This window comes from Gossypium hirsutum, chromosome A01 (assembly GCF_007990345.1).
Source record: "Gossypium hirsutum isolate 1008001.06 chromosome A01, Gossypium_hirsutum_v2.1, whole genome shotgun sequence".
Classification (NCBI taxonomy): domain Eukaryota; kingdom Viridiplantae; phylum Streptophyta; class Magnoliopsida; order Malvales; family Malvaceae; genus Gossypium; species Gossypium hirsutum.
In genome coordinates, this window is record NC_053424.1 from 84,020,328 (window position 1) to 84,042,998 (window position 22,671).

At 34.7% G+C, this 22,671-nt stretch overlaps 1 protein-coding gene and 1 pseudogene across 7 annotated transcripts; one reads left to right on the plus strand and one right to left on the minus strand.

The window, feature by feature from the left end:
• Positions 1-3,933: 3,933 nt before the first annotated feature.
• Positions 3,934-9,861, minus strand: LOC107893727 (L-ascorbate oxidase homolog; annotated as a pseudogene).
• Positions 9,862-13,006: 3,145 nt separating this feature from the next.
• On the plus strand, positions 13,007-19,405 carry LOC107893728 (uncharacterized). 7 transcript variants are annotated; one of them, XR_005925845.1, is made up of 5 exons: positions 13,007-13,399; positions 13,529-13,613; positions 13,937-14,424; positions 14,513-14,624; positions 19,179-19,405. XR_005925845.1 is itself a non-coding variant. In XM_041111700.1 (3 exons), exons 1-3 carry the CDS (start codon positions 13,235-13,237, stop codon positions 14,047-14,049), a joined length of 363 nt encoding a protein of 120 aa, XP_040967634.1. In that variant the 5' UTR covers positions 13,020-13,234; the 3' UTR covers positions 14,050-14,391. The 7 variants fall into 7 exon arrangements, 1 of the variants encoding a protein (XP_040967634.1); XR_005925846.1 differs by having other exon boundaries at positions 13,013-13,399; positions 14,513-14,613; XR_005925843.1 differs by having other exon boundaries at positions 13,021-13,399; positions 13,529-13,902; positions 13,966-14,424.
• The last annotated feature ends 3,266 nt before the right edge of the window (positions 19,406-22,671 follow it).

Here is a 22,671-nt window from a genome sequence, read left to right on the forward strand (position 1 = left end):
TTGTGTGGAGATTTCATCTGAGCTAAAGGTCTCGCCGATAATCCGAGTAGAGGTTAAAGCTATAAGACTTCGTAATAAGAATTGCTTATAAATATATTCAATGCGAAAGGTTAAACAGGTATGTACTCCAAGTTTATATGTGAGCTTGATTTGAACTAAATCATAAGGTAGTTATGTGATGCATACGAGAGCAATCTATGAGACTATTCCTATGATTATGTGACATCGAATCAGTGTGAGAGGTTATGTGAAATTATACAATATATCTATGTCACATGAGCTCACTTTTATGTGAAAGTTTATCTGCCTATTGTATATGATGAGATGTGCATATTCGGTAAAGGGATGGTATGCCCGAAGGAAGAGTGAAATAAAAATACGAACAACTATGTTATAATTTGATTGTTATCTGTTGACACTGCTTAAAACTTACTAAACATTGTAATGCTTACTCCGTTTACTTTGTTTTCTCTGTTTTATAGATCTCATTTCGAAGCTACAAGCTCAGGGATCGTCAGCAACTAGTCACACTATCGCTATCCACTGCTTGTTACTGTTATGTTTAGAATTATTTTATGGCATGTATAGAATAGACCGGTGGCCGAAGAATATTTTGGTTAATGTATATAAGCCATGCGAAAATGGCATCTTTTGAATGTGTACTTATAGAAGTTTAAATTGTATCCCTGACTGTCTTTAGTACTTATCTAAAGGAATGTTCAAAAAAAAATTTACTGTTCTGATATGGGTTTCAAGTCTGGTAATGCCCCTTTACCTATTCCGGCGACGGATACGGGATTGGGGTGTTACACACACACATTTATAAAAAAAAGGATTTTTCAAAATTTAATTATTTTACAAAGGAAGGGATTCGAACTTGGAACCTTAATTTACTTTTCATGCTTTTCCATTTATTAATCAACCACCAGGCTATTTCCTTATTTTTGAAATAATTTTGCATTCTTATTTACCTAAAATTCGAGATGTTACAAGTACAAGATGGAGATAATCTCAATAGACAACCTTAAATCCCGAAAGAACAAAGCACTCTGGCTAAAACCCGAAATTCCTAAAACTTACAAAATTCTCTTAATCTCAAAGATGATCAAGATTGTTATTTTAAGTTACAATAACCCCTTTTATAGGCTAAATCCATAGATTAAATGTGACTATAATAACCTAGACTAATCAGAGTTTAACTAGGAGAAGAAAACCCGGTTGAATTGGTGAACACTTTACCACGTCACAACATCGCATGCTCCTCATCAGGACGTCATCGAGATGTGGCCAATCTTCTCGTCAGGACATCGTGGTTGTCTTGTCACGACGTTGTCTCTTCTTTGTCGAGACGTCAACTCGTAAATACAAGGCACACTCCACAAATACCATTTTTGAGAAATGAGAGTTTTAGGTGTTAAATTGATAGATTTTATGTTTAGATGTGAAAAAAAAACTAAATTGTAAAGCTTAATTGATAGTTTCGTAAATTTGGGAATAAATTGAATAAACAGTAAAATTGATAGTAGGAATAGTAAATAGGAGGTCCCTAATTAATTATGGTAAAATCAAATTTCAATTTGGAGCTTTAAATATAAAATTATGCTAATATCGATTTTTGGACTAAATTGTAAAATATTTGTGAGTTTATAATTGATTGTGATTTAAGCTAGGATTTAATATTATGTATTGTCAGCTTATAATTTTTAGCTAAAGGTGACGTGTGAGCATTAAGAGAGAAAGGAAAGACGAGATCCGACGATGACTAACCCGAGCATTCGGTTTGTAATTCTGTAATTTAAAATACTTGAATTATTGCATATTTATATTATTTTGCATGGTATGATATTGAGGTAAGTCAAATATTATTGACCGAATTGTATTAGTATGAATTTGATTAATTATTGAGATAGAAAACTAAATTGAATAAAATTAAATATAGTATAACTTGATGAAAATGTGAAATTGGCTTTGAATTGAGATGATCCATTTTATGCAAAATATATATTAATGAATTGGTTAATGTTTGGAAGTATGAAATGCAAAATTGAGCTATATTATGAATTGAATGATTTGTTACCCTATTACCTGTTCAGACAGAGTCAGATATAGTTGGCATGCCATAGGATAGATTGAGTACGAGTTGCTTCGATTATAGGTCGATGAGTGTTGGGGAAAATATTTACTTCAGTTATAACAATGAACGCTGGGCACAAATTTATGTACTTCGGATTTTCTGACGAGGCACTAGTGCCAAATTGGTATGTTGGTTGGATTCGTGTATCCATTAGAGTCCGAGTCAGGTTAATAGGGAAATAATAATATGAATATTCATTGCCAATTGGTTAAATGATGATTGAAATTGATCGAAAAATTGGAAGAAGAAAGAATTTTTTGGTTAGACGCATGGAATTGGCTACTAAGTTGATTTACAGACATTTATATACGACATTAAATGTCAAGGCATGTAAAATATTACGCAAAATGAATAATGATCCAGAAAGCCAATCTGATAAGATATGAGATTATTCATTTGCCTTGGTAATGGATTGAAGCATGATTATATGTTATTTGGTCTATTTGCATTGATCAATTGTATAAGCAGGGACATTGCATGTTATTAACTATTGCATAAGTTATATCATTTGCATTATAGGAATATCACTAAGTTTTATCGCTCAAAGTACAATTTTATATTTTCTTGTACGCAAGTTAGGTATAAAGTGTGATACCGAGCAACACCTTCAGCATCCAGACAAGATCCTAGACTCAACAAAGTTTGTATAAACCTCTTTTATCAGTTATAAAGCATGTACTTACATTGAGTGAAAACAATATAAAAACCTAAGTATAAACGCTTCTATTGTCTTACGGTTAATGTATGAGTTTTGGTTAAATGTATATATCTTGCAATGATGTTAAAGGTAGTTTACTTTGGTATGATTTGTGGCAAATGCAAATGAACTTGGGAATAGGTATTTGTGTGAATGTTTTTAAATGATTTGTATTAAGAAAATGACTTGTGTGTTAGGGTATTAGTCTAATATTATATAAGGTATTGGATATCAGGAATTGACATTATATAGCTTTCAAGCACTTTCTTAATTGAGAAAAAAAACCGAACTTTTCAAACTCCCAAATGAGTCCATCAAGTACGCCTTCCCAATCATCACATTAGTATCCTTGACCACCCGAACCTCTTTATTTAGAAGAGTTCTAGTAAACATATCATTGACTTAAAATAAGTCGAGCCTACTATTGGAAGATAGTTCCCAACCTTGGCCAATTTGTTCCTAGCCAGCCTAAAGATTCTCAAGAACAAAGATTTCAAGGGTTTGTCAGAATCCATTTATCAAACCTTAATTAATTGCTTTTCCCATTGCCAACTCACCAACGACACCCTTCATTACCAATAGATTGTTGGTTTTCTCATGGAATACTATACATATTCTTCTTCTCAGCACAATAGGAAATTCACGCTTGATTGCCTATACTTAGATATTGACGTATAGCCACCATTGCTTAGAGAGAAAGGATTTTTGTATGATTATTATTTAACCATCATAATTTCAATTTTGATTAAATTTTAAGTATTTAACTATTTTTAATATAAAAACTTTAAACCATTAAATATATATTAATAAAAATGGTATTCTTATTGAAATAGTAGAGATTTTAGATTAATTTAAAACTATACTTACATGACAAATAAAATAATAAATTCAATTGTTTAATAGTTAAAAGCACTAATTAAATTTTATTTGTTAATAATTTGTTTATGTAAGTTTTTACACATTTATCTAATTGGATTGTGATTATATTTTTTTATTTATTTTTGTGTTTTTTATATTATTTACGAAAATAACCATATTTAAAAAAATCATAAAAGCAAAAACATTGACATAAAAAAATTCCCACACAATTAAATGGAAAAAATGAAAAAAAAATATTATTTAATTAAGTAATATAAATTTATCCCTCACAAATAGTAGCTGAATGATTATTACTCTAAGAAAATTAATTTATTCAAAAGTCAGCATTAGTTACTACAAAGGCCGTTTATGTGTATTTGTAGCAGAACTGGTCCCAGGTTTATAAGCTTTAAATTAGGTGTAAGGTGGTGGCGGCCTTGGCATGCTTTCCACAACACCGCAAACTAGTGCACCATCAGGCATGTTGTATTCGTCATTGAGTGATTTGTTAGGGGAAACAACACTAGCATAAAGCTGTTGCCCAAGGTAATGCCTGTCCCATACCTCTGACCTTATGTTCCATATTCCACAGTTGTCGAATGTCAATAGGATAGCTGCCCAGGACTTGGGGAAAACCTGTATGGTGTGTCTGCTCACGGCATCAAGGAGATTGTAGTTCTTTCTCTTCTCAGGGCTCCACTTCCCAGTCTCGATACTGCAACAAATGATTATAGAATTTAGTTAAACGGGAAGTAATGACTATATATTAGAAGGATTTAAAGGTCAAATACTTACGCCACAGCAAAGAAGGAATAGCCATCCAAGTGATAAGACTGAATGGCTGTTTCGCGATTCTCGAAGATGATTTCGATGAAGTTTCTGTGTGTCATGTTGAGGACAATAGGTTCCATGGTTACTTTAGTGATCTCAGCTGGTGGGTCATCAGGAATGTTATCATACTTGAAAACCTTGTCAGCTACGTTGTAGTATTCTGCAAGTTTTAGTGGAGTGGTTGGTTCGACATAGGAGACTCCATTAAGAGCATATCGAAGCTTGCCATCTACTTTGTGAGCAGTGTTGGCAAGCTTGATGGTACGGGTAATGTTAATGGAACCATATTTGTAGGAGCCCTGAGGGTTAGGCCTAGCAGCGCTAGCAGTCAAGTTCCAACGGAAGGTACGGAATTGATTGAATGACCAAGCCCAACTAACTGGTGGTGGTGGCAACTTAGGTGAGGGTGCGCCCTTGCCATTGTTGTAACGGATGACACCAGTTGCTATAACCTCACGTTTGGTAAAACGGGTAGAGGCCACAACAAAGTAATCCTTTGGTTCTTGGTTGGCAGTAACAAGCACACTGAAGCACTGTCCAACATGAACATCAAGGGATTCATAGTCATTTTGCACTGTGTGGGAACCTTCCATCTCAACCAATTTCATGGTGTGGCCTTGGAACCTGACGTTAAGAGATGTCTTTGTAGAAATCAGAGTATTTTTTATACTAAATAGAACATAAATCAGAGTTTTTATATACAACCTATGACACTACTTTAGGAAACTCTAAGTTAGGAAAGATACTAAATAGGAGATATGATCCCTTAAAATAAGGGATTTTAATAAAGAAAATATCTACAAAATATTCCTAAAATATTTATAGAATATTCCTACACTCCCCCTCAAGCTGGAGAATATACATTGTATAATCCCAGCTTGAATAGGAATTTATTGAACACAGGTTTTGGCAAAGCCTTGGTAAGAATGTCTGCAATCTGTCCTTCTGAAGGAATGTAAGAAAGAGTGGCTGTCTTTTTGTTGACTTGATCAGCAATAAAATGCCTATCAATTTCAACATGCTTTGTTCGGTCATGTTGAACTGGGTTCTTGGCAATCTGAATGGCAGATTGATTATCACACAAAACTTCAAAGTGATCCTCCTGATTTGTGCCAAGTTCTTTTAGTAATTTAAGTAGCCAAATTCCTTCGCATATCCCCAAAGCTAGTGCTCTAAATTCAGCTTCAGCACTACTTCTTGAAACAACAGATTGTTTCTTACTTCTCCAAGTTGTAAGGTTACCCCAAACAAAAGTGCAGTACCCACTAGTGGATCTTCTTTCAGTGAGATCTCCAGCCCAACTAGAGTCTGTAAAAATCTTAACAGTTCTGTCTTGTGTCTTCTTAAACATTAAGCCGTGTCCTGGAGTTTTCTTCAAGTACTTGAGAATTCTATTTGCTGCTGCCATATGCTCTTCAGTAGGATTAGTCATGTGTTGACTTATCACATTTACGGGAAAAGCTATATCTGGCCTTGTCAAGGATAAGTAGATTAGTTTCCCAACTAACCTTTGAAATTTCTCTCTGTCTACTAAGGACTCATCTTCTTTATTGAATCTCAAGTTTGCCTCCATTGGTGTATCAGCCGGCTTACAGCCAAGAAAACCAGTTTCTTTGAGTAAATTAAGTACATACTTTCTCTGGTTGATCACAAGTCCTTCTTTTGATCTTGCCACCTCCATTTCTAGGAAATACCTTAGCTTTCCCAAGTCATTGGTTTTGAATTCCCTGTTTAACAACTTCTTCAAATTGCTAATCTCTTCCTCATCATCTCCAGTAAGAATGATGTCATCCACATACACAATTAGGATAGCTTTCTTATTTGTAGAAGTTACCTTGATGAAAAGCGTATGATCGGCAAGGGACTACTTGTAGCCATTTTGAAGAATGACTTTAGTGAACCTCTCGAACCAAGCTCTGGGTGATTGTTTTAACCCGTATAGAGACTTGTTGAGCTTGCAAACCTTGTTGCTACCTTCAATAGACTTTGAGCCAGGTGGCAATTGCATATAGACTTCTTCCTCAAGCTTGCCATTAAGAAATGCATTTTTTACATCAAGTTGGTGTAATTTCCAATCGCAATTTACAACCAAACTTAGGAGTACTCGAATAGTGTTAAGCTTTGCCACAGGTGCAAAAGTTTCTGTGAAGTCTATCCCATATGTTTGCGTGAAACCTCTGGCCACTAGTCTAGCTTTGTATCGTTGGATACTGCCATTGGAGTTATACTTTACAGCAAAGATCCATTTACAGCCGACAGCCTTTTTTCCTTGAGGAAGGTCTGTAATGGTCCAAGTAGCATTTTTCTCTAGTGCACAAATTTCCTCTTCAACAGCCCTTCTCCATTTTGGATCCTTTAGAGCTTCAGCTATGCTTGTGGGAACCTGTTCTTTATCCAAAGTTGCTGTAAATGCTTGAAAAGACGGCATCAATGAATTATAACCAGTAAATTTTTCAATAGGATGCTTGGTGCACTGTCTAACCCCTTTTCTAATAGCAATAGGAAAGTCATCTAGAGTAGTGGACTTACTGATTTCTTCTTCCATTTCGGCAGCTGGACCCAAATCCAATTCTCGGCAAGAATCAGATTGCAAAACAGTCTCAGGGATATGTCTTCTTTTTCTTGTGTAGACACGAAGCTGTTTGGGTGATGGTGTTTTTTGAAGACTGTCAATGGGAGCATTCACAGGTGACAGATCTGCAGGTAATGGCGAACAAGATGGCAATTCTGAAGGTTGAGAATGAAGATTAGAAGGAGATACCTGTTGTGGCTGAAAATCACTCCATGTTTCCCCCTGAATTTCAGCCTGAGTGAAATAGGAATCCTGCTCATAAAATGTTATATCCATAGTGGTGAAAAATCGTTTAGAAGGAGGATGATAGCATTTATAACCCTTCTTAAGTGAAGAATACCCAACCAATACACATTTTAAAGACTTAGGATCTAACTTGGACTTATTAGGAGCAATACTTTGGATAAAAACAGTGCAGCCAAAAATTTTAAGTGGCAGAATGGAGGAGATAGGCTTAAAATGAAGAAAGTGCTGCAAAAATATAGATTGAGGCGTTTGAAATTTTAAAACCTTACTAGGCATCCGGTTGATTAAATATGTGGCAGTTAATAAGGCTTCCCCCCACAAATATTTAGGAACATTAGTGGTAAATAGAAGAGAATGAGTAACTTCAAAAAGGTGCCTATTTTTTCTTTCGGCAACGCCGTTTTGCTGTGGGGTTCCAACACAAGAACTAATCTGAACTATGCCCTTTTCCTTAAAAAAATCACCTAAAGACCTAGCAAAAAATTCACTGCCATTATCAGATTTAAAGAGCTGGATTTTAGACCCAAATTGAGTGAGACCCATGTTATAAAATTGCACAAAAACACTAGCAGTTTTAGATTTATCTTTCAGCAAATAAGTCCAAGTTATCCTACTGTGATCATCAATAAAAGTGATAAACCACTTACAATTATCAGCATTCTTCACCCGAGAAGGGCCCCAAATATCACTATGGATCAAAGCAAAAGGGTAAGAAGGCTTGTATGTAGAAGGAAAATAAGATGATTTAGTATGTTTGGCAAGAGAGCAAACTTTGCAAGAAAAAGAATTAGGCCTTTTATTAATGAATAGAGCAGGAAACAATTTTGCAAGGTATTGGAAACTAGGATGGCCTAAACGAAAGTGCCATAACATAACAGTATCAACTTTTCCTAAAGCGGTAAATGACTTGGAGATCTCGATTTTAGGAGAGGTAGGGAGGATGTAGAGACCATTATGCAAGCTGGCCTTACCAATCATCTTCTTCGAGTTCAGTGCCTGCAAAGTACAATCACGATCATTAAAAATTACAAAGCAGTGCAAGTCTGTGGACAATTTACTAACAGAGATGAGATTGCACGCCAGATTTGGTACAAAGAGAACATTTTTAAGTGCAATCTGTTCATTGAGAATAACAGTGCCATGTCCCTCTATTTTGCACAAGGTACCATCAGCCGTTTTGACAGCTTTACCAAAGGTATGGAAAAAATTGTGAAACAATGCCTTGTTACTAGTCATATGATCCGTAGCACCAGAATCGAGGATCCAATTAGGAGTCAACTGGGAGGAGAAAAATGCAGTAGAAGAAAGGTTACCTTCTGGATCTTTTATGACCAGATTACCTTCACAAGACCCTTCAAGAAAATTGTTGCCATTCAATCGATGGCAGGTGATAGTCAGACCAGACGAATCTGATGGAGCATCAGAACCAGAAAAATTTTCTGGATTTGAAGTAATCTCTGAAGTAGGAGAAGGAGTTTCGGACATGGTCTAGGTTGAAAAAGAAATCGTAACCTAAGCTGATACCATGTAGAAATCAGAGTATTTTTTATACTAAATAGAACATAAATCAGAGTTTTTATATACAACCTATGACACTACTTTAGGAAACTCTAAGTTAGGAAAGATACTAAATAGGAGATATGATCCCTTAAAATAAGGGATTTTAATAAAGAAAATATCTACAAAATATTCCTAAAATATTTACAGAATATTCCTACAGTCTTGATACCCGCATTGCAAATCCTATACTTGTAGGTTTTGCCCGCTTCCATGGTGAAGAGAGGTTCATCGTTACCATCACCTTTAGCAACTTTTCCATTAATGTGGACACCATCACATCTACCAAGGTTGCGACCACTCTCAAGAACTTTCTTGAGGCTGGTGTATCCCTTGTTGAAAAAATCTCCTGCTATTAGAGTATAGTCATTAGCTGGATCAGCATAGGGGACGGGAATGAGTAAACGACTGTTAATACGAAGACCACCGAAACCACCAGTGGCCTTATGCATAGCCGTCACTGGATAATACATGTAGCTGCCGATTTGGTCCTTTACCTGGAATTTATAGGTGTAATTCTTCCCGGGGGGATAGGACAGTTGGTTCCAAGCACACCATCTTGCCATGGATTTTTCCTATGATGCACACCACTCCTGCAACAAATTTCATTTCCATATATAATTAAGCTCAACGCTTTACTAATATAATCAAATGGGACAAAAGTACTCTTGCTTACCATGTCAAAAGGAATGGCTCATCAAGGTTGTTAAACACATTGACTATAACATTATTGTTGGTGGTAGAGTTAATATTTGGCCCAGGGAATTGCCCATTAATAAGAATACCTTTTACAGGAACACCCAAAGGAGATATAGTGCCATAAGTGACCTTCCACTCGAAAGTAATGGTGGGATCTCCACCTTGAACTGTAAGCATTGATCTTGCCCAGAGAAAAAACATCGTTATTATCATTAATGGAGCCATTTTATTGTTTTCAAAGTCTCCTATGTAATTTTATAAATTAAGATTGTTTATCCCCTCTTAGAGGAAGAAGATTTGTTTGAGATAATTTGAGTTGCATGTTAGCTTACCCTTCTTATACAATCTTTCTTCACCATTCAATTTTTGTCTTAAAATTCTTAAATTGCGCACATCCATTCGTTTCTTTACTTTCTTTTAGTATGTACAATTTTTAACGTTAACCAATTTAGTTTTACTGTGATTCTCTTTTGTTCTAATAAAATATTTGCACATTCACTATGTTGTTGGCTAACATTTCATAACTAATACCTCTTGATTAAAAAGTTCCAAAATATTTAATCTTTACTATAATCATTTATTTCATTACATGGATGATATAACCATGAAAAAAGAACATAAGAATTTAACATGAAACTAAATCAACATTAGAGCAAAAACATGTATAAACAGTAGATGTAGCCAGTGGAAGATGCATGGCTTCAAAGGGTTCTTCATAAACATCTTTTACTTAGTGCGCCTATGAAAAAAACAAAATATAATGTAAACTAGTAAATTAAATTCCAAAATAACTTAAAAGATTAGCATTGAAAGTATTTCCAGTTGATGATAGAGTTACGAATGCTTTGCATTGGTAGTCAACTTATTATGATAAAAAATTTAATAGGAAGCTTTGAATTGAGTTATAAAAGTGGGGATTTATTGTTGATATTGGACTTGTGTTTGTGTTTAGAGTTTAGTTTAAATGATGTGTGAAGGGAGGTCGACAATTTATTTGAAATATCAGCAACTGTGAATTTGAGGGAGATTATCATTAGGGAGAATAATGCTAGTAAGTAGAGGTGAGCAAAACTCGATTCGACTCGAAAAAATCAAAAAAAATTAAATTTTGAGTTAAGCGAATCGAGTTATTCAAGTCAACTCGATTTTTTTTTTCGTATTTCGATTTCGAATCGAGTTGAGTTTTCGAATTCGAATAACTCGAATAATTCGAATAATTCGAATATCAAACTATAATATTTTACATTTTTACCCCAAACTCCCAAACCTTTTTACTTTTCCCTCAAAACTTTTACTCCTTTCCACTTTCCCCCCAAAACTTTTACTCTCATTCCATCCCAACCCCCCAATCTACCCAAAATCCATTTCCCACCAAAATTTTACTCTGCCATTTACTTTTTTTCAAAATTTTACTTCAAAAAACTCTCAAAACTTTTTATTTTCCCCTAAAATTTTTACTCCCTCCCACTTTCCCCCTAAACTTTTTACTTCCCATCCCACCTCCCATCTACCCAAATCCATCCCCCCCAAATTTTTTTTAATATTTTCCCTCCAAAATTTTACTCCCACTCAAACTTCTATTCCTCAAAACTTTTTTTCCCCCTAAACTTTTATCTCTCACCCTTTACTCTCAAATAAAAAATTAAAATTATTAAAAAAATCACTAAACATAAATAGTAATAATTTTATTTATATCTACTATTTATATTATTAAATTAAATTTCACATTTTATATTATTTATATTATTGAATTGTTTAATCATATTGAATATTTATATTAAAATTGAATTATTAATTATGCCATTAAATATTCATGTTAAAATTTTATATTGGTATCAATTTTACATTTTATCTTTAAAATAACTTTTACTAAAAAATCACATTTTTACATTTAATATATTTTTTAATTTCAAAATACATAGTAACAAGAATCTGAAGATAATTGAAATAACTAAGCAAATAAAGAAGCTAACCCGTATATAAAAGATTAATAAATAAATTATGAGGTGATGAAAGTTAAAGAAAATTTTGATTAAGGTGGACAAATTTTATTACGATAGGTGACAGTGGTTGCAAGGACTCAAAATTATTTTATAAAATTCAACTCGAACAAATATATTCGATTCGATTCGATTCGATTTCCATCTCACTCGACTCGATTCGAGAAAATTTTAAATTAAATTAAGATGATAAAATATGATTCGTCAACTCGATTAACTCGAAATTTTTTCATTCGATTCGATCGAACACTCACCCCTACAAGTAAGATTTTTTTTAACAATTATATACGTTTAAATAGGTTTGGGTTTGTTTGTCCGCGCTCGTAAGTCAATTTTGGATACATATTAAAATTTTTTAGAATTTTTAAATAATTTACATTTAAATAAGTTTTTTTTTATAATTATTTTGTAAACTTTCTGTGTAATGAAAAATTACATATAAGGATGTAGGATGTTGTCATATATAAGGACATACGATAATATTCTACACTTGCATCTGAATTTCTTTTATTTTATTTGTTGTGCATAGAATAATTATTTTTTTATAAAATATTTTTAATAAATAATTTCATATAATCATTCGCAAATTTGCCTATTTTATTGAAATTATTTATTCCAATGGATTTACACTCGTTTAAAGGGTCGGACCAATTATACATTCATTTAATTTCATATTACTTTTATGTCATAATTTTTAAACTCTTTCATATCGTACTTTTGTTGAATCTCAAGTAAAGATTTTTATAATTATTAAATTTTAAATCTAAATTTATTTATATAAAACATACAAATATTTACTATTGAATATGATTAAAATTAAATTTGAGCATAAAATCTAGTTTATATAAAAGTAAGATACATGTGTAGCACTATAGTATTGAATATGGAAATTTAGTATTTGTTTTTGTGAATTTTTATGTATATATTACTGTAAAATTATTAATTTTTATAAAAGGTAAGAAGCACGGACAGAACTGTTGTTTGTAGATGTTCCTTTTCTATTTTAAGGTTTCGGAATAGAAGGAAACATTGAAAGTAAAGAAGGAAAAAAGTGGGAAGAGAAAAAAAAATTGAAAATTTTGTATTTGTTTTTGTGATTTTTATTTATTTATTTATAGTACTGTAAATTTATTAATTTAAATTTATAAATATATATTATTTTTATATATTCACATGATGCTCAATTTTTTTTCTATATTTTTAAAAGTAAAATTCTGGTTTTATATAAATTTTGATATATTTCTCTATACATTAATTTATAAATGTACATATATTATTTTTATATATTCACATAGTGCTCAAATTTTTTTTTTTGCTATATTTCTGAAAGTAAACTGATTGATATTATTAGTGCAAGGCTCAAGACACCAAACGGTTGAAAAGCTACAAAAAGTCACATGAAAAGACACCTAACAGATAAAGGAAAACAGCTAGCAAACAGAAAATTAAATGAACTCCTAGAAACTACCAAACAAAAGAAAGTAGAAAAGCAAACGTCTTGAACCATGCCTCTTTTGAAACAAATATCAGCCAAACCTCTCTCCAAGAGACTGAAAGAAAATCAGAACCAAAAGGAGAGAGCAAATGCTTTGACGCCGGCTTTGGAGATTCAATGAACCTTCTCCAAAATCAAAGAAAAAATGGGGAAAACCTTAGAGACGCTAGAACCAGGCCAACCTATCTGCCATCACAATCTTCTTCATCGATGCAGGCACACCAGTACCCCACCCTCCGCAAAACTGCTTTCTCCGGCCTTCCAGCGCGAGAGTATGAGCCGCTCCGTTCATCGATTTGGGCACAAAAAGGTAAGTTACCTCATCAAAACTCAACCCCATTTTACAAATATGTTGAGTAATCGGCCTAAGGATCGATTTGTTTTTCCCTTCCTTCTTAATACTCTTGATAACTGACAATGAGTCACCTTCCAATTGTAGCCTCCGAAAGTCCGCATAAATAAGTGCTCTTTCACAAGCCCGTGCCTCAGCTACAAATGCATCAGCAACATCCTCGACCAGATAGGTTTCTGCCCCTACGATATCTCCTGTAGAATCTCTGGCTATAACTGCAGTTGTAGCGATTTTGACATCTTTTTGGAAAGATACATCAAAGTTTAACTTGATAACTCCATCATCTGGAGGTCTCCACAGATCCTTCACCATAATTTTAACGGGAGGACGGAGATTCTCTTGGTTTAGGCAGATCTCTAGTTCATACCCTCGAATAAACCCTAAAAATTCTTACATGGAAAATTTGACCCCATTCATGGATTAGCTTATTTCTGCGGTGCCAAATCCCCCAACCTGACAAGGTAATGATTCGTCTCTGTTGCTCATCTGTTGCAGAAAACATTCTAACAAAACGCCTCTTACAGCACAACGAAGCTTCTAGTGGTGGAACCTTTACTTGTAATGAAGCCCAAACACGCTGTAGAGTATCACAAGACCATACCAAATGAGCTGTATCCTCTAGATCTGCCTTACACAGAGGGCAAGCAACATCCACACTCAACTTCCGTCGCGCCAGATTACCAAAATGGGGCAGCAGATCGTTAATCAGCCTCCAGCAATGGATTTTTATTTTTTGTGGAATGTTTAGTGCCCATAAGGCTTTATAGAAATCTTTGTAATTATCATTCATAGAGGAAATATATGTATGGTATTGTAAATGAGCTGTAGATAGGATTTTGTACCCACTCTTAACGGTGTACTCCCCCGATCCTTCGTGCTTCCAAACCATCATATCCTCCGAGCAACTCCCCGAAATCAGAATAGAAAAGATTCGATCTGCTGTTTCATCATCAACTAAAGTTTGCACCAACTCCCTATTCTAGGTATTAGATTCAGTGTCAATAAGCTGGTTAACATTCATCCAATTAAGCCTGATTTGTTGGACTGTAACTTTGTTATTCTCTCTTCCAGGCAGCCAAAGATCGTTCCAGATGTTGATGCGATCACCACTGCCAACCTGCCACAAAATCCCTTCTGCAATCAACTCCCGGGCGCTGCAAATACTCCTCCAGGTAAAAGAAGGGTAAGAACCAATTTTCGCAGATAGAATATCCGAAAACGAGAAATAACGTGCTCTTAAAACTCTGGCTAATAGACAACGAGGCTGAGATAAAATGCGCCAAATCTGTTTTGCCAATAAGGCCTTATTAAACAAAAACAAGTTTTTAAAACCTAACCCACCAGCGCATTTTGGATAGCATGATTTATCCCAACTGCTCCAATGAATTCCCTTTGACGTTTTGCTATAGACCACCAGAATCTATTCATTATGCCTTATGCCTTCTAAGGTATGACATAACATTTTCGGAAAAAGAAAACATTGCATAGTATAAAGCGGAGTTGCAAAACAGATTTAATGAAAACCTCCTTACCCCCATTGACAGATATCTCAGACTCCACCCTTCAACTCTTTTCCTGAACCTATCAGCAAAATTGGCAAAAGCTCATGTTTTCCTTCTACCCACCATCATAGGCAGTCCAAGGTACTTCTCAAGATTGGTAGCCACTCGTGAACGCCTAACAAATTGATAATCTCTACTTTCACATTTGAATTTACATTAGCCTCGAAATAGATAAGGGACTTGTCGAAATTCACTCGCTGTCCTGAGACCATCTCATATTCTCGAATGATATCTTGAACCACTCTAGCCCCTCTGAATGATATCCTGGACCACTCTAGCCCCTTCACACGAAGCATTGCCTTAAAGGATGCAATCATATGCAAAAAATAGATGATTAATAGCAAATCTCCCCTTACCAATAGTTGCGCCCATCATCTTGAATCTATCAGCAAAATTGGCAAAAGCCCATGTTTTCTTTCTACCCACCATCATAGGCAGTCCAAGGTACTTCTCAAGATTGGTAGCCACTCGTGAACTCTTAACAAATTGATAATCTCTGCTTTCACATTTGAATTACATTAGCCTTGAAATAGATAAGGGACTTGTCGAAATTCACTCGCTGTCTTGAGACCATATCATATTCTCGAATGATATCTTGTACACTCTAGCCCCCTCACACGAAGCATCGCCTTAAAGGATGCAATCATATGCAAAAAATAGATGATTAATAGCAAATCTCTCTCTACCAATAGTTGTGCCCATCATCTTGAACCTATTAGCAAAATTGGCAAAAGCCCATGTTTTCCTTCTACCCATCATCTTAGGCAGTACAAGGTACTTCTCAAGATTGGTAGCCCTTCGTGAACTCTTAACAAATTGATAATCTCTGCTTTCACATTTGAATTTACATTAACCTCGAAATAGATAAGGGACTTGTTGAAATTCACTCGCTGTCTTGAGACCATCTCATATTCCTGAATGATATCTTGGACCACTCTAGCCCCTTTGAATGATATCTTGGACCACTCTAGCCCCCTCACACGAAGCATCGGCTTAAAGGATGCAATCATATGCAAAAAAAATAGATGATTAATAGCAAATCTCTCCTTACCAATAGTTGTGCCCATCATCCAACCTTTATTTTTGGCATCTTGAATCAGAGTAGAGAAACCTTCAGTGTAGATTAGAAATAGATAGGGGCTAAGAGGATCTTTTTGCTTTAAGCCTCTTGAGGGGCAAAATTATTTGCCATTGACTCCATTAAGAGTAATCGAGTAGGAAACAGAACATACACACCTCATGATGAGTACAATCCAGTCCTCATGGAAACCCAAGTGCTTTATCATACCAGCCAGAAAATCCCATTCAACTCGATCATAGGCTTTACTCATATCAAGTTTAAGTGCAAAATTTCTTTCTTACCATTCTTTTTCATTTTGAGAGAGTGAAGGACCTCATAAGCAATCAACATATTATTTGATATTAGTCTTCCTGGAATAAAAGCCCTCTGAGCTTCATTAATGCAGTAACTTAAAATAGAGCTCATACGAATTACCAAGACTTTAGTGATAATTTTGTAAACAACGTTACAAAGGCTTATGGGTCTGAATTGTAACATGTTTTTTGGTTTATCAACCTTGGGAATCAAAATGATGTGTGTTTTATTTATCTCCTCTACTTCAGCTTGACCGTTGAGAATAGATAAGCAATAACGAGCAATCTCTGATCCAACAATATGCCAGTACCTTTGGAAGAAAATAGCGGGGAACACATCAACTCCGGGTGCTTTTAGAGGTGCCATCATCTTAACTGCATAAGCTATATCCTCTTTCGTAAAATGTCTAAGCAAGGTATCATTCATGCTATCAGTAACTTTTTTCTCCACGAAATAAAATAAACGCTCATCCAGTCCAACATCATAAGCTGAAAATAGTTTTTCAAAATACTCTGAAGCAACCTTTATGATCTCCTCTGACGATGTAACTTGTCCTCTATTCTCATCTTCTAACTCAGAAATTTGCCTACGAGACTTTTTTCAAACAACAATCTTATGGAAGTAACTTGTATTACGATCACCATTCTTAAGCCAGTTAACTCGGGCATGTTGCTTACAAAATAACTCTTCCTTATCTGCCTCCAAATTAAGTTTTGCCTGAACCTCCATGATTTTAGCTAACATCTCATCCGAAGGATCCTGACCATAGAGACGAATGAGTTTGCCCTCTAGTTCGAACCTATTTCTCTTCAACTCCTTACTTCGTCCTTTACTCCAATTTTGCATTTGACGACCCATGCTCTGTAATCTACTGGGTATGCTCCCAGTAGCGTCTTCCCACCAGGTTTTAACCATCTCTTCAAAGGAATTTTCAAGGCACCATTTAGCCTCAAACTGGAACATCATGGAATTATAATGTCGATCATTCCTACTCACTCCCATGGTGTCAAGTTGAATGGGGCAATGATCTGAAAATGAATGACTCAGATGTTGAACTTGGTAACCCGGGAATAGATCCACCCAATCCAACGTAGCCACACCACGATCCAAACGCTCTTTAATATTTGTAGAAGCGAACCTTCCTCTTTCCCAAGTGAGCCAACGGCCTATAAATCCTAGATCATTGAGGCTGTAGTCCTTTAACACCGTCCGAAAATTCATCTGACGTGCTGATCTAAGGAGACTTTTTTTTTTCAAAGGAGTTGGCAATTTCATTAAAATCCCTTAAAACAACCCAAGGAATAGAATGATCATAGTTTAGCATCGTTAGTAGATTCCAAGAATCCCCTTCTATATTTTTCCTCCGAATTCCCATAAAACCTCGTTAACTGCCAAATATCTCCACCTTTGTTATCATGAATCTCAACATCAATATGGAATAATGAGAAACTTTTAAGATTGATCAATGAATTCCCTTTCTAGCCCATTGAAAGCCCACCTTTAGAACATTTAGCCCCAATATCAATCTCATTTTCAAACCCACACTTCAACCTAACCATCTCTATTTTTTTTAGCTTAATTTTGTCTCCATAAGAAACGAAATTTGGGAATTAAGGGCTCTCAACTTGTTTTTGAGCCTTTTACAGTTTGTGATCTCTCTAAACCACGAACGTTCCAGCTAAGGATTTTCATTGCACCTGGCTGCTCTGATCATCAGAGCTAGCCGATAAAATCAAAGAACTATTACCAACATTAGAACCCACAATAACAAGTGGGCCTTCCATTATACGCTGTCTCTTCTTTCTTTCCAACGCAGTAATAGGGTCATTATCCTCCTCTGAAACCAATTCCATAGGCCCATACTCTAGCCCATCAATATGCATGCCACCTTTACTCCAAGTACTCCTTTGACTTTTCATGTTAGGAAAGATTTGTTGATTAGATCCCAATTGATTTATATTGGAATATGACATGATTCCCCATATTTTCGCCCAAATTTTGCCCTGTATCTTTCCCTTCATTTAATAAAATACTTTGATTGGGGCTTTCCAAATTGACAGTTTTGTACTGTGATCCATCAGCCTCACGAAGCCACCTGCTCACCACCATGGCTCGTCGTTTTGGTACCGCACGTAGTGACAAGTCCCAGCCAAAAATGATTTTTGAAGGCTCAATTCTTAAACGATAAGGACAGTAACTTTCACCATGACCCAACCTTCCACAAATAAAACAAAATAAACTGAGCTTTTCATACTTAAATTGGGCATAAATAATCATATCTTTCCCAATCTAGATCTTCTTCTTGCGTTTCAATGGGATAGATACATCCATCGAATACGAATACGCATATACTTCTTGTGCCCCCAAGACGGTATTGAAGTATCATATTCGATAAATTGACCACAAAAATTACCGAACTGTTGTGCCATCGGTTCAGTCATAATCCCTAGTGGTAATTCATGCACTTGTATCCAAAACTTAGTAGAGTTTAGCACCAACGTCGCTGGATCTTCTTTCATTGAAAGTCTTTGAAGTATAAGTAGATGGTTGTTGAAGAACCACGGTGTTCCAACAAGTACTCTATGGATGTCAACCTTATTAAAGAATTGAAAAATATACCTTTTTTCTCCTAAATTCGTAATGCAAATCCCTCCAATAAGGTGCCAAAGATCAGCTATAGTGTTACGTAATAAAGGAAAATGAACGACACTATCTGTTAGACAACGTCCCACTAGACAAAATTGAAACGATTTTTCCATCACCACTCCTTATGAAATGCTTCTTCCTCTTCATCTAACAGGTTCAGATTCACCAGCTCCTCTTCCATTGGAGATACAGCAGCCACCACCAGATTACGAGTGAGAAAGAAAGTTGACGAAACCAGATTCAGAAAAAAAATAGAAATAAAAACTCGTGCCAAAAGGCAAACAGAGAGAATCGTGTTAAGAGGCGGACTTTTTTGCTATGTTTTTAAATGTTAATGTTTTTGGTGTTTGTTTCTAATAACACGTTTTTTAGTTTTTTTTTAATTAGGGGTGAGCATTTGGTTGAGTTGAATCGAATTGAGTAAAAAAAATTCGAGTTAGTCAAGTTGAAGAATCTTATTTTAGCAACAAAACTTAATTTGGATTTTTTTCGAATCCACTCGAGTCAAAAAATTTCGAGTCCAATCGAGTCGACTTAACAAATCCTATTATTTATACTCAATGTTGTGTTTACATGGATCAATTATTTAACTAGTAAATTAAGTACAAGATTATTTAACTACATAAACAATATAATGATTTTTTTTAACTTAATGAGTAAACATATATCAAAATGACGTAGTTTTGCTTTTTAAATTAATAGTTTTGACTTTTAACTTTAGAAAATGTAAACATTTATCAAATCGACGTAGTTTTGCATTTTCTTATTTGGATTTTTAGATAACTTAAATTGTATAATTCATATTCAAGTTAAACCGAAAAACTTAAATTTTTATTCGAGTTTATCCAAATAACTTAATTAACTCAAATAGCTCAAACTATTTAATTCAAAATTTGTAATTTTTATCGAGTTTTTTGAATTGAATCAAATTTTGCTCACCCCTGCTTTTAATAGCACATATTTTAGTTTTGTTGGGTTTTTGTTGTTGTTTCTCTCACCAGGCAGAAAGCGTGAAATTGGGGTTTGGAGGTGTTACGACAGAGATGGAGGAAGAGTTGGCAGCGCTTTCCATTGAAGGCGAATAGGATAAGGCATGACAAATCAATATGGGAGAAGAGGTGTAACCTCCCTAACCCGGCCTAAACGTTATGTTGAATTCTAAAGGCTATATTGACCACCAAAATGGCGCAAATAAAATTTTGTAATTTCAAACATATTTTAAAACATTTGCCTTTATACTTAAAACTAGTGAAATTTGATATTTGTCTTTATTTCACAAAAACATGCTAATTTCATAAATGAAGTGACTTTAAGACTTGATTTGTATAGAATAATCATTTTAAAAATTAAGTTGAATTTTATTAAAAATTTATTTTTAGTATAGCAGCAAAAAAGAGTGATTTAATAAGACCCTTCTTAAAAACTAATTTTATGCATAGTCATTTAAATATCAATTCAAGCGGTTTAAAAATTTATGCCATGCAATTCAAAATAAATCTCAAAATTAAAGTCCCATGCCATAGTTTGAATAAAAATCAATACAGGCCCAAAACAATTATTAAAATTAAATTTAAAATACTTAAAAAGTGAAAACATCTGAGAAGCTCCTCTGATAGCCGTGTACAAGTCCTAACCTCGATGGTTATCTGTAAAAACAGTAAACTAAGGGGGGAGCTAAAAAGCTCAGTGTGATCCGTAACTCAAATATACAATAATAAATAGTAAAAATAACAGTCAAGCCAATCAATAATAGGGAATTTTAAAACAGTACAAAATCACAAATTTGGTATGCATGAACATGGCAATGCAATATTTTTAGTGAGGTTCCTACCCAATTCCGCTATACACCATAATAAGAGTTCCCCAAAACTCATCCATCTAATAATACACTAGTTTGTGGACAAGCCACTAGTATTGTAGATAAACTACCAATAATGAAAACAAGTTGCCAGAAACGCAGAGAAACTGCCAGTAATGTGGATAGGCCACCAGTGTTGTAGACAAGTTACCAGTAATGTGGACAAGTCACTAGTGTTACAGACAAGCTGCCAATAATGTGGAAAAGCCACCAGTAATGCAGATAAACTGTTAGTATTGCAACAAGCTGTTAGTATTGTGAACAAACCACCAATAATGCAGATAAACTGCTAGTACTTCCTCTTTACATAATCGTCCCAACCCTAATGCAGTATGACATGCTTAATCAATAATAGAAACAATACAGAAGGCATGATTTAAACATACGATCAGTGGCATGAATTATCACGCATTCAAAAAAATAGTACAATGAACACATTTAATTATGCTTTCAGTATTATTGATTTGCCATAATTCAGTGTAGCAGATTAAACTAATTTTTGCATTTAAGGAGCTTGAATATAGGCATTTTTGTTATGTTTTAAGTTTCTTTAGTTTTACTTACATCTAATAAAATATGCACATTGAGTCTTTTATTAACCTTAAGGGTCAAATGAGGCCTAAGGGAGAGCTAACATACTTTGTGATGTGCAGGAGACCATTAAAAGGCATTTCGGGTCAATACTGGACGCTATGTCGCAACATAGGAGATCCAATATCGCAACATAGGGAAAAGAATAGAGAAAGTGAGAAACTGCTTTCAATGTCGCAACAGAGGCTGAGGGTGTCGGGACATACCCCTGAAGATGGCTGTAGAGGAGCATATTGGTTGCTATATCGCAACACAGATCCTGGTCTATCGCGACATCAACTTTATAACGAGAATAAAACATGAAGCAGGGACGTTTTGGTTTGCACAATCGAATTTAAAGCTTAAGAATGTCAACTAACGTAAGGTTAAGAATGACAGTTACCTAAAGGCTATAAATAGGGTCCTTTGGCACACATTATGAACACATTCCATTAGCTTAGTTTCTCTCTTTAGGTTGAAGTTTTATTTTCTTGCTTTCTTTAGGTTTTCATAATTTTAGTTTATATGTTCTTTATTTCTTTCAAGAGTTTTGAGTTATAAAGAAGATCAACTATTGTGGATTCACTCTTATTATCAATATCAATCAGGCTTTTCTTAAACTCTCTAGTTCAATCCATTCCCCATGACTAATTCTTCCATCTATTCTATGTTGTTTATGAAAACCATGAGGAACTAATCCTTCTATAAAGGATTAGTGAGTAGAAGCATGATCTTTTAACTATTTTGTAGGGTTATTCAATAGATCAACTATTTGAGAAAGGAAGAATATGAAACAAACCCTAGGTGTAACAACCTGAGGAAGTCATCAAGGTGGGAATTAGCCCAAAATTGATATTGCCCATTCGTAAACACCTTTACCCCAAGCCAGTCTGGATTGTGAGGTCGGAAGATCCTGCTAGGGTAGTGACTAATTGATTGATGAAGAACCTGAGATGACATTTGATTAAGATTGCTGAAGCGAGATAATCGCTCGTCTTCATATTTGATTCACTTTTTTTCTCTCTATCTCTTGCAATTTTAATACTTTTATGTTATTTTAATTTATTAATTTAAAAACCCTAAAAATAACTCTTATTTTACTTTAGCACTATAACTGATTTAAGTATCAATTAGATCTTTAAGTGTTTAGATTAAGAATGATTTAGAACTCGCCTCCCTTGGGTTCGATACTCGGAGTACTCACTTACTTCTTTGTAAA

What these genes read in the sequence shown, in the direction of transcription:
- LOC107893728 (XM_041111700.1), top strand. Translation starts at nt 13,235, where the DNA reads ATGGGGAAAACCTTAGAGACGCTAGAACCAGGCCAACCTATCTGCCAT. An exon ending in ATCGATTTGGGCACAAAAAG is followed by an intron (nt 13,400 to 13,528) that starts GTAAGTTACCTC and finishes TTCCAATTGTAG; the next exon opens with CCTCCGAAAGTCCGCATAAA. An exon ending in CAACATCCTCGACCAGATAG is followed by an intron (nt 13,614 to 13,936) that starts GTTTCTGCCCCT and finishes CATCTGTTGCAG; the next exon opens with AAAACATTCTAACAAAACGC.